The following is a 16,844-nucleotide window of genomic DNA, read 5'->3' on the forward strand; positions in this document are numbered from 1 at the left end:
GAGGAGTCATTCAGGTAGGGAGACACTGTGGAGGAGAGGGAGAAGGAGTCATTCAGGTAGGGAGACACTGTGTAGGAGAGGGAGGAGTCATTCAGGTAGGGAGACACTGTGGAGGAGAGGGAGGAGTCATTCAGGTAGGGAGACACTGTGGAGGAGAGGGAGGAGTCATTCAGGTAGGGAGACACTGTGGAGGAGAGGGAGGAGTCATTCAGGTAGGGAGACACTGTGGAGGAGAGGGAGGAGTCATTCAGGTAGGGAGAGTAGAAAGATGGCGCCGGAGGAGATGGCCGCCGTTTTACGGTCTCCTAACCAATTGTGCTATTATGTGTTTTTTTGCGATATTTGTAAATTATTTTGTACATAATGTTTCTACAACCGTATTTTACGGCAGAAAAGAGCTTCTGGATATCAGGACAGCGATCACTCACCTCAGATTAGACGAAGATTTTTTCAACAACAACAACAACAAGCGGGACTCACACGATATTCTCCAAACACCCCGCAGGGCAGACATCCCAATTATTCGCATAAGGAAGCGACGCAGAGGACAAAGATCCGGATGCCTCATCAGGATCCGCAGAAGGCGAGTAGGAAAGCTACCGTTACCGTCAACGTGCAATCATTGGACAATAAACTAGACGAGGTACGATCATGAATATCCTACCAACAGGACATCAAAACCTGTAATATCCTATGTTTCACGGAATCGTGGCTGAATGACGACATGGATATTCAGCTAGCGGGATACACGCTGCACCGGCAAGATAGAACAGCACACTCCGGTAAGACGAGGGGGGGTGGTCTCTGCATATTTGTAAACAACAGCTGGTGCACGAAATCTAAGGAAGTCTCTAGATTTTGCTGGCCTGAAGTAGAGTATATTGTGATAAATTGCAGGCCACACTACTTGCCTAGAGAGTTCTCAGCTATACTTTTTGTGGCTGTTTATTTGCCACCACAATCAGATGCGGGCACTAAGACCGCACTCAGTCAGCTGTATAAGGAAATAAGCAAACAGGAAACCACTCACCCAGAGGCGGCACTCCCAGTGGCCGGAGACTTTAATGCAGGGAAACTTAAATCAGTTCTACCAAATCTCTATCAACATGTTAAATGTGCAACTAGAGGGAAAAAAAATCTAGATCACCTGTACTCCACACAACGAGGCGCGTACAAAGCTCTCCCTCACCCTCCATTTGGTAAATGCGACCACAACTCTATCCTCCTGATTCCTGCTTACAAGCAGAAATTAAAGCAGGAAGCACCAGTGACTCGGTCTATAAAAAAATGGTCAGATGAAGCAGATGCTAAACTACAGGACTGTTTTGCTATCGCAGACTGGAACATGTTCCGGGATTCTTCCGATGGCATTGAGGAATACACCACATCAGTCACTGGCTTTATCAATAAGTGCATTGAGGACGTCGTCCCCACAGTGACTGTACGTACAAACCTCAACCAGAAGCCATGGATTACAGGCAACATTCGCCACTGAGCTAAAGAGCTGCCGCTTTCAAGGTGCGGAACTCTAACACGGAAGCTTACAAGAAATCCCGCTATGCCCTGCGACAAACCATCAAACAGGCAAAGCGTCAATACAGGGCTAAGATTGAATCATACTACACCGGCTCCGACGCTCGTCGGATGTGGCAGTGCTTGCAAACTATTACAGACTACAAAGGGAAGCACAGCCGCGAGCTGCCCAGTGACACGAGCCTACCAGACAAGCTAACTCACTTCTATGCTCGCTTCGAGGCAAGCAACACTGAGGCATGCATGAGAGCATCAGCTGTTCCGGACGACTGTGTGATCACGCTCTCCGTAGCCGACGTGAGTAAGACGTTTAACCTGTTATGGCTAGGGGGCAGTATTTTCACGGCTGGATAAAAAACGTACCCGATTTAATCTGATTATTACTCCTGCCCAGAAACTAGAATATGCATATAATTATTAGCTTTGGATAGAAAACACTCCAACGTTTCTAAAACTGTTTGAATGGTGTCTGTGAGTATAACAGAACTCATTTGGCAGGCCAAAACCTGAGAAGATTCTGTACAGGAAGTACCCTGTCTGACCATTTCTTGGCCTTCTTTGTCATCTCTATCCATTACAAAGGATCTCTGCTCTTACGTGACACTTCCTACGGCTTCCATGGGCGCTCAGAGCCCAGGAAAAAGCTGAATGACGTAATTCAAAGCCCTGGCTGAAACACACGAGCGCTTTTGCTAAGTGGTCTATCAGAGGACAAAGGGCTTAGGCGCGTGCACTGGCCGCCCCCGTCTTTCTGTTTTTCCCTCTATTTACCGAAAAGCAGATTCCCGGTCGGAATATTATCGCTTTTTTACGAGATAAATTGCATAAAAATTGATTTTAAACAGCGGTTGACATGCTTCGAAGTACGGTAATGGAATATTTAGACATTTTTTGTCACGAAATGCGCCATGCGCACGACCCTGTTTTACCATTTCGGATAGTGTCTAGAACGCACGAACAAAACGCCGCTATTTGGATATAACGATGGATTATTTGGGACCAAACCAACATTTGTTATTGAAGTAGAAGTCCTGGGAGTGCATTCTGACGAAGAACAGGAAAGGTAATAACATTTTTCTTATAGTAAATCTGATTTTGGTGAAGGCTAAACTTGCCGGGTGTCTAAATAGCTAGCCCGTGATGGCTGGGCTATGTACTTAGAATATTGCAAAATGTGCTTTCACCAAAAAGCTATTTTAAAATCGGACATATCGAGTGCATAGAGGAGTTCTGTATCTATAATTCTTAAAATAATTGTTATGCTTTTTGTGAACGTTTATCGTGAGTAATTTAGTAAATTGTTAGTAAATTCCCCAGAAGTTTGCGGGGGGTATGCTAGTTCTGAACGTCACATGCTAATGTAAAAAGCTGTTTTTTGATATAAATATGAACTTGATTGAACAAAACATGCATGTATTGTATAACATAATGTCCTAGGTGTGTCATCTGATGAAGATCATCAAAGGTCAGTGCTGCATTTAGCTGTCTTCTGGGTTTTTGTGACATTATATGCTAGCTTGAAAAATGGGTGTCTGATTATTTCTGGCTGGGTACTCTGCTGACATAATCTAATGTTTTGCTTTCGCTGTAAAGCCTTTTTGAAATCGGACAGTGTGGTTAGATTAACGAGAGTCTTGTCTTTAAAATGCTGTAAAATAGTCATATGTTTGAAAAATTGAAGTTTTCGGATTTTAGAGGAATTTGTATTTCGCGCCACGCCCATCATTGGATATTGGAGCAGGTGTTCCGCTAGCGGAACGTCTAGATGTAAGAGGTTAAACGGGTCAACATACACAAGGCTGCGGGGCCAGATGGATTACCAGGACCTGTGCTCCGGGAATGTGCTGACCAACTGGCAGGTGTCTTCATTGACATTTTCAACATGTCCCTGATTGAGTCTGTAATACCAACATGTTTCAAGCAGACCACCATAGTCCCTGTGCCCAAGAACACCAAGACAACCTGCCTAAATGACTACCGACCCGTAGCACTCACGTCTGTAGCCATGAAGTGCCTTGAAAGGCTGGTAATGGCTCACATCAACACCATTATCCCAGAAACCCTAGACTCACTCAAATTTGCATACCGCCCAAACAGATCCACAGATGATGCAATCTCTATTGCACTCCACACTGCCCTTTGCCACCTGGACAAAAGGAACACCTACGTGAGAATGCTATTCATTGACTACAGCTCAGCGTTCAACACCATAGTACCCTCAAAGCTCATCACTAAGCTAAGGAACCTGGGACTAAACACCTCCCTCTGCAACTGGATCCTGGACTTCCTGACGGGTCGCCCCCAGGTGGTGAGGGTAGGTAGCAACACATCTGCCACACTGATCCTCAACACTGGAGCTCCCCAGGGGTGCGTGCTAAGTCCCCTCCTGTACTCCCTGTTCACCCACGACTGCATGGCCAGGCACGAGTCGAACACCATCATTAAGTTTGCAGACGACACAACAGTGGTAGGCCTGATCACCGACAACGACGAGACAGCCTATAGGGTGGAGGTCAGAGACCTGGCCGGGTGGTGCCAGAATAACAACCTATCCCTCAACGTAACTAAGACTAAGGGGATGATTGTGGACGACAAGAAAAGGAGCACCGAGCACGTCCCCATTCTCATCGACGGGGCTGAATGGGGCAGGTTGAGAGCTTCAAATTCCTTGGTGTCCACATCAACAACAAACTAGAATGGTCCAAACACACCAAGACAGTCGTGAAGAGGGCAGGACAAAGCCTATTCCCCCCTAGGAAACTAAAAAGATTTGGCATGGGTCCTGAGATCCTCAAAAGGTTCTACAGCTGCAACATCGAGTGCATCCTGACCGGTTGCATCACTGCCTGGTACGGCAATTGCTCGGCCTCTGACCGCAAGGCACTTCAGAGGGTAGTGCGTAATGCCCAATACATCACTGGGGCAATGCAGCCTGCCATCCAGGACCTCTACACCAGGCGGTGTCAGAGGAAGGCCCTAAAAATTGTCAAAGACCCCAGCCACCCCAGTCATAGACTGTTCTCTCTACTACCGCATGGCAAGCAGTACCGGAGTGCCAAGTCTAGGACAAAAAGGCTTCTCAACAGTTTTTACCCCCAAGCCATAAGACTCCTGAACAGGTACGTAACCAATGGTTACCCGGACTATTTGCATTGTGTGTGTCCCCCAACCCCTCTTTTACGTTGCTGCTACTCTCTGTTTATCTTATATGCATAGTCACATTAACTATACATCCATGTACATACTACCTCAATTGGCCCGACCAACCAGTGCTCCTGCACATTGGCTAACCAGGCTATCTGCATTGTGTCCCTCCACCCGCCAACCCCTCCTTTTATGCTACTGCTACTCTCTGTTCATCATATATGCATAGTCACTTTAACCATACCTACATGTACATACTACCTCAATAAGCCTGACTAACCGGTGTCTGTATATAGCCTTGCTACTCTTATTTTCAAATGTATTTTTACTGTTGTTTAATTTCTTTACTTACCTACACACACACACACACACACACACACACACACACACACACATAGCTTTTTTCACACTATTGGTTAGAGCCTGTAAGTAAGTATTTCACTCTAAAGTCTACACCTGTTGTATTCGGCGCACGTGACAAATAAACTTTGATTTGATTTGAGACACTGTAGAGGAGAGGGAGGAGGATTCATTTGTAGAGATACTGTACATTTTGACCACAGATTGAGCCTAATCCTAGCTAGACAAAAAAGCAAGTAACATCTCAATATGCATGTACAGCATCTAAGAATTACATCTGTTTAGGTGTTAAAGGTGATCTCAGGGACTGTCCCAAAGTAATGTAATATTGAACTGTTCAATACCTCTGAACTTTCTGTGAGGCTGAGGTTAAAACAAGGAGTGTTTATGTTCCTGTGGATCGGATTGTCTCATGATGACGTGTTGCTGTGCCGATTGTAGCCTACTGTATGTTTTAAATGTTGTAACGCTGTAATGACTACTGCTGTAATGTAACGCTGTAATGACTACTGCTGTAATGTAACACTGTAATGACTACTGCTGTAATGTAACGCTGTAACACTGTAATGTAACGCTGTAATGCTGTAATGACTACTGCTGTAATGACTACGGCTGTAATGTAACGCTGTAACACTGTAATGTAACGCTGTAACGCTGTAATGACTACTGCTGTAATGTAACGCTGTAACACTGTAATGTAACGCTGTAACACTGTAATGTAACGCTGTAACGCTGTAATGACTACTGCTGTAATGTAACGCTGTAACACTGTAATGTAACGCTGTAACGCTGTAATGACTACTGCTGTAATGTAACGCTGTAATGACTACTGCTGTAATGTAACACTGTAATGACTACTGCTGTAATGTAACACTGTAATGACTACTGCTGTAATGACTACGGCTGTAATGTAACGCTGTAACACTGTAATGTAACGCTGTAACGCTGTAATGACTACTGCTGTAATGTAACGCTGTAATGACTACTGCTGTAATGTAACACTGTAATGACTACTGCTGTAATGTAACGCTGTAACACTGTAATGTAACGCTGTAATGACTACTGCTGTAATGACTACGGCTGTAATGTAACGCTGTAACACTGTAATGTAACACTGTAACACTGTAATGTAACGCTGTAACACTGTAATGTAACGCTGTAACACTGTAATGTAACGCTGTAACGCTGTAATGACTACTGCTGTAATGTAACGCTGCAACCCTGTAATGTAACGCTGTAACACTGTAATGTAATGCTGTAACACTGTAATGTAACGCTGTAACGCTGTAATGACTACTGCTGTAATGTAACGCTGTAACACTGTAATGTAACGCTGTAATGCTGTAATGACTACTGCTGTAATGTAACGCTGTAATGACTACTGCTGTAATGTAACGCTGTAACACTGTAATGTAACGCTGTAATGCTGTAATGACTACTGCTGTAATGACTACGGCTGTAATGTAACGCTGTAACACTGTAATGTAACGCTGTAACGCTGTAATGACTACTGCTGTAATGTAACGCTGTAATGACTACTGCTGTAATGTAACGCTGTAACACTGTAATGTAACGCTGTAATGACTACTGCTGTAATGACTACGGCTGTAATGTAACGCTGTAACACTGTAATGTAACGCTGTAACGCTGTAATGACTACTGCTGTAATGTAACGCTGTAACACTGTAATTTAACGCTGTAACACTGTAATGTAACGCTGTAACGCTGTAATGACTACTGCTGTAATGTAACGCTGCAACACTGTAATGTAACGCTGCAACCCTGTAATGTAACGCTGTAACACTGTAATGTAACGCTGTAACACTGTAATGTAACGCTGTAACACTGTAATGTAACGCTGTAACGCTGTAATGACTGCTGCTGTAATGTAACGCTGTAACACTGTAATGTAACGCTGTAACGCTGTAATGACTACTGCTGTAATGTAACGCTGTAATGACTACTGCTGTAATGTAACACTGTAATGACTACTGCTGTAATGTAACGCTGTAACACTGTAATGTAACGCTGTAATGCTGTAATGACTACTGCTGTAATGACTACGGCTGTAATGTAACGCTGTAACACTGTAATGTAACGCTGTAACGCTGTAATGACTACTGCTGTAATGTAACGCTGTAACACTGTAATGTAACGCTGTAACGCTGTAATGACTACTGCTGTAATGTAACGCTGTAACACTGTAATGTAACGCTGTAACACTGTAATGTAACGCTGTAACGCTGTAATGACTACTGCTGCCTTCTTGGCCAGGTCTCTTTTGTAAAATAGACTATGTATCTCAATTGGACTTTCCTGGTTAAATGAAGGTTGAATAAATAAATAAAGAACCATGTGCATATTTGACCAGCAGATGGAGCCAGTGCAGAGCTACTCGCCATTCACTACGATGGTGAGCAGGCAGTCAAAGAGAGGCTGTAGACGCTGGTGGCCGCTGGTGATGATCTTGTGGAACACCTGTAGATCACACAGAGGTGCAGACATAGAGATAGAATTACTAGAAGGGACAAGGGCAATTTGACTGGAACACTTATGGGTACACTCAATCGCCGTCAAGCCACCCATCAGAGAACATATATTGACTTGAATGTCTGTTGTAGCAATTATATTTCTATAGGACCTGGATTCAAATAGTATTTGTTTCCATTCAAATGCTTTATCTGCGCTTCATTGATCTTGCTTGGCGCAATGGAACCAATGGGAGAGTCCCAATAGAGATAACCCCGCCCATTTGGCACTCCAGGCTCAATTACAAATATTTGAATGAAATACTATTTGAATCTAAGTGCAATAAAGACCACAAGCTATAACTGGAGAGGCTTTTTAATTAACACATAGAGGCAGATCACAGAAAATGTAATATTGCCTGCAGAATTAATCCATTTGCTACAGTCACACTGTATTCAACAGAGATATATCCTATTCACTCTATATTTATGCTGTAGCCTACTGTAACTTGTATGGCAGAGTCTTACTACTATGAGTAGGTCAGCGTGGGTCCCTGTAAACACTGGGATGTCCATAGGTACGTGGACAGAGTAGGGCTTGTTGAGACGCACGCCAAAGTTCCTCTCTCCACTCAGCAGCAGCAGGATGAAGACACCGATGTGCATGAGACCCACACGGGCTGTAGCAGAAACACGTGCGCACACACACAAGCTCACACACACACACACACACACACACACACACACACACACACACACCACACACACACACACACACACACACACACACACACACACACACACACACACACACACACACACACACACACACACACACACACACACACACACACACACACACGAGCGAGAGACAATCACCAAAACCATTACCAAGGCATACGTTAATAAAGTAGACATTCACAGCTGTTAGCAGATATATAGTATATTCCAGCCCCTACAGACAGATATATAGTATATTCCAGCCCCTACAGACAGATATATAGTATATTCCAGTCCCTACAGACAGATATATAGTATATTCCAGCCCCTACAGAGAGATATATAGTATATTCCAGCCCCTACAGAGAGATATATAGTATATTCTAGTCCCTACAGACAGATATATAGTATATTCCAGCCCCTACAGACAGATATATAGTATATTCCAGTCCCTACAGACAGATATATAGTATATTCCAGTCCCTACAGACAGATATATAGTATATTCCAGCCCCTACAGACAGATATATAGTATATTCCAGTCACTACAGACAGATATAGTATATTCCAGTCCCTACAGACAGATATATAGTATATTCCAGTCCCTACAGACAGATATATAGTATATTCCAGCCCCTACAGACAGATATATACTATATTCCAGCCCCTACAGACAGATATATAGTATATTCCAGTCCCTACAGACAGATATATAGTATATTCCAGTCCCTACAGACAGATATATAGTATATTCCAGTCCCTACAGACAGATATATAGTATATTCCAGCCCCTACAGACAGATATATATAGTATATTCAAGTCCCTACAAACTATACTCACACCCTGCCATCATTCATAGGATAGGTCTATCGTGTGTGTGTGTGTGTGTGTGTGTGTGTGTGTGTGTGTGTGTGTGTGTGTGTGTGTGTGTGTGTGTGTGTGTGTGTGTGTGTGTGTGTGTGTGTGTGTGTGTGTGGTGTGTGTGTGTGTGTGTGTGTGTGTGTGTGTGTCTACAGACTGTACTCACACTGGTCGGCCCGGGCGTCATTAAGGTAGAAGAGGATGGGTACCAAGATGTCCAGAACATCACTGCTCTTCAATACAAAGAACAGGAACTTCTGTGACGGGCAGAGAGACGGTGGTCTGGGTTATTAGAATGTGATGCGTGTTTGTTTCTCTGTTGAGGGTCGGCTATTCTTCTATTCTATCTCTGTTGAGGGTCGGCTATTCTTCTATTCTTTCTCTGTTGAGGGTCGGCTATTCTTCTATTCTTTCTCTGTTGAGGTACGGCTATTCTTCTATTCTTTCTCTGTTGAGGGTCGGCTATTCTTCTATTCTATCTCTGTTGAGGGTAGGTTATTCCTCTATTCTATCTCTGTTGAGGGTCGTCTATTCTTCTATTCTATCTCTGTTGAGGGCAGGTTATTCCTCTAGTCTATTTTGACTCTTTCATTGATTCTCAATTAAGATTTTGATAATCTAGGCTATTAAATGTAACGTTACTGTCAATATGGTTTATTATGTATGTACAGTTGAAGTCGGAAGTTTACATACACCTTAGCCAAATACATTTAAACTCAGTTTTTCACAATTCCTGACATTTAATCCTAGTAAAAATTCCCTGTCTTAGGTCAGTTAGGATCACCACTTTATTTTAAGAATGTGAAATGTCAGAATAATGGTAGAGAGAATGATTTAGTTCAGCTTTTATTTCTTTCATCACATTCCCAGTGGGTCAGAAGTTTACATACACTCAATTAGTATTTGGTAGCATTGCCTTTAAAATTTTTAACTTGGGTCAACTGTTTCAGGTAGCCTTCCACAAGCTTCCCACAATAAGTTGGGTGAATTTTGGTCCATTCCTCCTGACAGAGCTAGTGTAACTGAATCAGGTTTGTAGGCCTCCTTGCTTGCACACACTTTTTCAGTTCTGCCCACACATTTTCTATGGGATTGAGGTCACGGTTTTGTGATGGCCACTCCAATACCTTGACTTTGTTGTCCTTAAGCCATTTTGCCACAACTTTGGAAGTATGCTTGGGGTCATTGTCCATTTGGAAGACCCATTTGTGACCAAGCTTTAACTTCCTGACTGATGGCTTGAAATGTTGCTTCAATATATACACATAATTTTCCTTCCTCGTGATTCCATCTATTTTGTGAAGTGCACCAGTCCCTCCTGCAGCAAAGCAGCACCCCCACAACATGATGCTGCCACCCCCATGCTTCACGGTTAGAATGGTGTTCTTCAGCTTGCAAGACTCCCCCTTTTTCCTCCAAACATAACGATGGTCATTATTGCCAAACAGTTCTATTTTTGTTTTATCAGACCAGAGACATTTCTCCAAAAAGTGTGATCTTTGTCCCCATGTGTAGTTGAAAACCATAGTCTGTCTTTTTTAATGGCGGTTTTGGAGCAGTGGCTTCTTCCTTGCTGAGCGGCCTTTCAGGTTAAGTTGATATAGGACTTGTTTTACTGTGTATACTTTTGTACCTGTTTCCTCCAGCATCTTCACAAGGTCCTTTGCTGTTGTTCGGGGATTCATTTGCACTTTTCGCACCAAAGTACGTTCATCTCTAGGAGACAGAACACGTCTCCTTCCTGAGCGGTATGACGGCTGCGTGGTCCCATGGTGTTTATACTTGTGTACTATTGTTTGTACAGATGAACGTAGTACCTTCAGGAGTTTGGAACTTGCTCCCAAGGATGAACCAGACTTGTGGAGGTCTACAATTTTATTTCCTGACGGCTTGGCTGATTTCTTTTGATTTTCCCATGATGCCAAGCAGAGAGACACTGGGTTTGAAGGTAGGCCTTGAAATACATCCACAGGTACACCTACAATTGACTCAAATTATGTCAATTAGCCTATCAGAAGCTTCTAAAGCCATGACATCATTTTCTGGAATTTTCCAAGCTGTTTAAAGGCACAGTCATCTTAGTGTATGTAAACTTCTGACCCACTGGAATTGTGATACTGTGAATTACAAGTGAAATAATCTGTCTGCAAAACATTGTTGGAAAAATTACTTTTGTCTTGCACAAAGTAGATGTCCTAACCAACTTGCCAAAACTATAGTTTGTTAACAAGAAATCTGTGGAATGGTTGAAAAACGAGTTTTACTGACTCCAACCTAAGTGTATGTAAACTTCTGACTTCAACCGTACCTGTCTTCTACCTGTTTTGTATTCACTGGTGATGTCAATATGGTATATTATGTATGTACCTGTCTTCTACCTGTTGTGTATTCACTGATGATGTCAATATGGTATATTATGTATGTACCTGTCTTCTACCTGTTGTGTATTCACTAATGATGTCAATATGGTATATTATGTATGTACCTGTCTTCTACCTGTTGTGTATTCACTGATGATGTCAATATGGTATATTATGTATGCACCTGTCTTCTACCTGTTGTGTATTCACTGATGATGTCAATATGGTATATTATGTATGTACCTGTCTTCTACCTGTTGTGTATTCACTAATGATGTCAATTTGGTATATTATGTATGTACCTGTCTTCTACCTGTTGTGTATTCACTGATGATGTCAATATGGTATATTATGTATGTATCTGTCTTCTACCTGTTGTGTATTCACTGATGATGTCAATATGGTATATTATATATGTATCTGTCTTCTACCTGTTGTGTATTCACTGATGATGTCAATATGGTATATTATGTATGTACCTGTCTTCTACCTGTTGTGTATTCACTGATGATGATGATGTCAGAAGGTGTATCTAGCTAAAATGTTGTTGTTTCTTCAAATATAACGTGGCTCAATTGAATACAGTCAACACAATAACAACCTGCATGGTTTCCTACCAGCCTGGTCCTAGATCTGTTTGTGTTGTATAGCTTAGCACTCCTACAGTATGGTAAGGAATAACACAGATCTGGGATCAGGCTAGTCTCCTACCTTATTATAGTATAATAATATATATAATAATATATTATATATGACCTTATTGAAGTCACAGAGCTTCCAGAAGAGCACCAGCAGCTCCTGGTGGAACTGGATCTTCTTGGTAGAGTTGGGCAGGTAGGTCTGCATCAGAGGGTTTACCAACAGGCGAGCCAGTCCCTTCAACACAAAGTCATAGTCCTGGAGAGGGGGGGACACAAGCAGGCTCTGAGGTTCAGATTTTCATTTGAGAGCTTTAGACTAAGGTCTTTTCACATAGCAAAGCTGCACTTGTGATGTACCATTAGAGGAGAAAGCGTGTAAACATGAAAGAAGAGAGAACTACAAAGAAGAGAGAACTACATAGAAGGGATAACTACATAGAAGGGATAACTACAAAGAAGGGATAACTACAAAGAGGGGAGAACTACAAAGAAGCGAGAACTACAAAGAAGCGAGAACTACAAAGAAGCGAGAACTACAAAGAAGCGAGAACTACAAAGAAAAGAGAACTACAAAGAAAAGAGAACTACAAAGAAAATAGAACTACAAAGATGTGAGAACTACAAAGAAAAGAGAACTACAAAGAGGAGAGAAGTACAAAGAGGAGAGAAGTACAAAGAAAATAGAACTACAAAGAAAAGAGAACTACAAAGAAAAGAGAACTACAAAGAAGCGAGAACTACAAAGAAGCGAGAACTACAAAGAAAAGAGAACTACAAAGAAAAGAGAACTACAAAGAAAATAGAACTACAAAGAAAATAGAACTACAAAGAAAAGAGAACTACAAAGAAAAGAGAACTACAAAGAGGAGAGAACTACAAAGAAGCGAGAACTACAAAGAAGCGAGAACTACAAAGAAAAGATAACTACAAAGAAAAGAGAACTACAAAGAAAAGAGAACTCCAAAGAGAAGAGAACTACAAAGAGGAGAGAACTACAAAGAAGGGAGAACTACAAAGAAAAGATAACTACAGAGAAAAGAGAACTACAAAGCAAAGAGAACTACAAAGAAGAGAGAACTGCAAAGTAATAGTCCTACTGAGGGGGTCACATGACCTTTAGACTAGGGTCAGACCTTTAGACTAGGGTCTGACCTTTAGACTAGGGTCTTTGACACGGCTGCACTGTAGCCTGGTTAAATGAGACTGAACATTCCTCACGTCTAAAACAGTGTAGCATTCAGTCTACATGTAATACACCATTAAAAGGAGAATGTCTGGGACCAATAGGCTCCTTAACAGCTTCTAACTCCAAGCCATAAACTGCTGAACAATTCATCAAATGGCCACCCGGACTATAGCCAATTTATTGTGTTACATCCATTGTGTTACATTTTTTATTTTAGTTTATTTAGTAAACATTTTCCTAAATCTATTTCTTTAACTGTATTGTTGGTTAAGGGCTTGTAAGTAAGCATTTGACTGTAAGATCTACACCTGTTGTATTCGTCGCATGTGACAAATACAATTTGATTTGATTTGCTTTGAAATGTGTGAAAAATATGACAATAAGAAGAATGACTGTACCTCTTCCCTGTGAATTCTTGAAAGGTAGTTTACAAACAGGTTGTCAGGGCCCACAGACTGCAGAGAGACAGAGAGAAAAATGATGTAACAGCAACAACTGAGGGCCATGACGGGCCCCTGGTCTCTGAAGGTGAATGTTAGCACAATGTATCATGACAGGCCCCTGGTCTCTGAAGGTGAATGTTAGCACAATGTATCATGACAGGCCCCTGGTCTCTGAAGGTGAATGTTAGCACAATGTATCATGACAGGCCCCTGGTCTCTGAAGGTGAATGTTAAAACAATGGATCATGACAGGCCCCTGGTCTCTGAAGGTGAATGTTAGCACAATGGATCATGACAGGCCCCTGGTCTCTGAAGGTGAATGTTAGCACAATGGATCATGACAGGCCCCTGGTCTCTGAAGGTGAATGTTAGCACAATGGATCATGACAGGCCCCTGGTCTCTGAAGGTGAATGTTAGCACAATGGATCATGACAGGCCCCTGGTCTCTGAAGGTGAATGTTAGCACAATGTATCAAGACAGGCCCCTGGTCTCTGAAGGTGAATGTTAGCACAATGTATCATGACAGGCCCCTGGTCTCTGAAGGTGAATGTTAAAACAATGGATCATGACAGGCCCCTGGTCTCTGAAGGTGAATGTTAGCACAATGTATCATGACAGGCCCCTGGTCTCTGAAGGTGAATGTTAGCACAATGTATCATGACAGGCCCCTGGTCTCTGAAGGTGAATGTTAGCACAATGGATCATGACAGGCCCCTGGTCTCTGAAGGTGAATGTTAGCACAATGTATCATGACGGGCCCCTGGTCTCTGAAGGTGAATGTTAGCACAATGGATCATGACAGGCCCCTGGTCTCTGAAGGTGAATGTTAGCACAATGGATCATGACAGGCCCCTGGTCTCTGAAGGTGAATGTTAGCACAATGTATGTTGAATTAAATGTGAGAGACACACACACATGGACAGAGAGACACACACACACACACACACACACACACACACACACACACACACACACACACACACACACACAGCATCACCCTCCCCCTGTACAGAAGGGTCCCGGCCTTACATCCTGGTCCTCCATGCTGGAGGGAGATGGGGGTCGGTGGGCCAGCCCTCCTCCATCGTGCTCCAGGGTGACGATGAGGATCTGCACGGCCTGCTCCACCAGCTGCTCCCGGTAGTCGGAGAAGAGCAGGTGATTGTAGGGGATGCCATAGCCCACCGGGTCGTAGGCACACACCACGTTTACCAGGGAGGTGAAGAGAGGCAGGGCATGCCTGAGGTAGGTGGACAGAGGGAAATAATCATTTGTGTCAGTTATTGTTAGGGGGAAGTGATGTGGTTTGGTGTATGTTTGTGTTGGATTGCGTGTGTGTGTGTTTGTGTGTTTGTGTGTGTGTGTGTGTGTGTGTGTGTGTGTGTGTGTGTGTGTGTGTGTGTGTGTGTGTGTGTGTGTGTGTGTGTGTGTGTGTGTGTGTGTGTGTGTGTGTGTGTGTGTGTGTGTGCGTGTGCACCTCACCTGTTTTCTGTGGAGCAGAAGAAGCTGACCCAGGGGTTGAGGATGGTGTTGTCTGAGGAGGGAGGGAGGTACATGGCTTCAGAGAAACAGGTCAGCAGCAGCCTCAGCAGCTCCGTCCTGAGTGGTCAAAATCAGACATAGAAAGAGGTTCACTGTGGGGGGGAGAGAGAGAGAGAGAGAGAGAGAGAGAGAGAGAGAGAGAGAGCGCAAAACAATTTGACCCAACCAAATCATGAGAAAACAAAAAGATAATTGCTTGACACATTGGAAAGAATTTACACATTGGAAAGAATTTACAAAAAAACTGAGCAAACTAGAATGCTATTTGGCCCTAAACAGAGAGTACACAGCGGCAGAATACCACTGTGACTGACCCAAAATTAAGGAAAGCTTTGACTATGTACAGACTTGGTGAGCATGGCCTTGCTATTGCTTGCTATTACTGCTCACAAAATGAGGTGGAAACTGAGCTGCACTTCCTAACCTCCTGCCAAATGTATGACCATATTAGAGACACATATTTCCCTCAGATTACACAGACCCACAAAGAATTAAAAAACAAATCAAATTTTGATAAACTCCCATATCTACTGGTTGAAATACCACAGTGTACCATCACAGCAGCAAGATGTGTGACCTGTTGCCACAAGAAAAGGTCAACCAGTGAAGAACAAACATCATTGTAAATACAACCCATATTTGTGTTTATTTATTTTCCCTTTTGTACTTTAAATATTTGCACATCGTTACAACACTATATACATAATATGACATTAGACATGTCTTTAATCTTTTGGAACTTTTGTGAGTGTACATTTTTTATTGTTTATTTCACTTTTGTTTATTATCTATTTCACTTGCTTTCCCATGCCAATAAATCCCATAAGTTGAATTGAAATTGAATTGAAAGGAGGGGGGAGAGAGAGAGGTAGAGAGTGGGAGGAGAGCGATGAGAGAGGGGGGAGAGCGGGGGAGAGCGGGGGAGAGCGAGAGTGGAGGGAGAGGAAGAGAGAGTGGGGGGAGAGCGGGGGAGAGTGAGAGAGAGTGGGGGGAGGGGGGAGAGCGAGAGAGATAGTGGGGGTAGAGTGAGAGAGAGTGAGAGAGACAGAGAGAGAGAGAGAGAGCGAGAGAGAGATGGTGGAGGTAGAGAGAGAGAGAGACAGAGAGAGAGATAGTGGAGGTAGAGGGAGAGAGATAGTGGAGGTAGAGAGAGAGAGAGAGAGAGAGAGAGAGTTAGAGAGAGAGAGATATAGTGGAGGTAGAGAGAGAGAGATAGTGGAGGTAGAGAGAGATAGTGGAGGTAGAGAGAGAGAGAGAGAGAGAGACAGAGGATAGAAAGAGGATCATAAAGCTCATCAGAACACAGACGTCAACATAAGGACTCTCATCACTGTGACTCACCTGTTGAGGTCGTGGATGTAGTTGAGTGGGGGGGACTGGGCGAACCCCACCCCTGCCTCCCAGATATACTCACAGCTGTCTATGGTCTGCATGTCCTCCACAGAGTCCTGTAGGATGGTGACATCATCATGGAACCATCAATCACAATAACTACTGGGAGAGAGCTACTACTGCTCCCTACACCATCACATCATTGTTCAGTCATCTAAAACAATGAATACACCATATGAAGCAAACAACGA

The 16,844-nt window shown here is 43.1% G+C and overlaps 1 protein-coding gene across 1 annotated transcript in view; it reads right to left on the bottom strand.

Moving 5' to 3' along the window:
- Nucleotides 1-16,844, bottom strand: part of LOC106606301 (protein HID1) — a 41,229-nt gene that overhangs the window by 10,203 nt on the left and 14,182 nt on the right. The window contains exons 5-12 of the mRNA XM_045719818.2: nucleotides 16,603-16,709; nucleotides 15,202-15,318; nucleotides 14,749-14,959; nucleotides 13,673-13,729; nucleotides 12,204-12,344; nucleotides 9,254-9,344; nucleotides 8,034-8,185; nucleotides 7,437-7,515 (exon numbers count right to left, since the gene is read on the bottom strand). Of these exons, the coding sequence (XP_045575774.1) occupies nucleotides 7,437-7,515; nucleotides 8,034-8,185; nucleotides 9,254-9,344; nucleotides 12,204-12,344; nucleotides 13,673-13,729; nucleotides 14,749-14,959; nucleotides 15,202-15,318; nucleotides 16,603-16,709 (955 nt within the window). The remainder of the gene's footprint in view (nucleotides 1-7,436; nucleotides 7,516-8,033; nucleotides 8,186-9,253; nucleotides 9,345-12,203; nucleotides 12,345-13,672; nucleotides 13,730-14,748; nucleotides 14,960-15,201; nucleotides 15,319-16,602; nucleotides 16,710-16,844) is intronic.

This window comes from Salmo salar, chromosome 06 (genome assembly GCF_965601325.2).
Source record: "Salmo salar chromosome 06, fSalSal1, whole genome shotgun sequence".
In the NCBI taxonomy this organism is placed as follows: domain Eukaryota; kingdom Metazoa; phylum Chordata; class Actinopteri; order Salmoniformes; family Salmonidae; genus Salmo; species Salmo salar.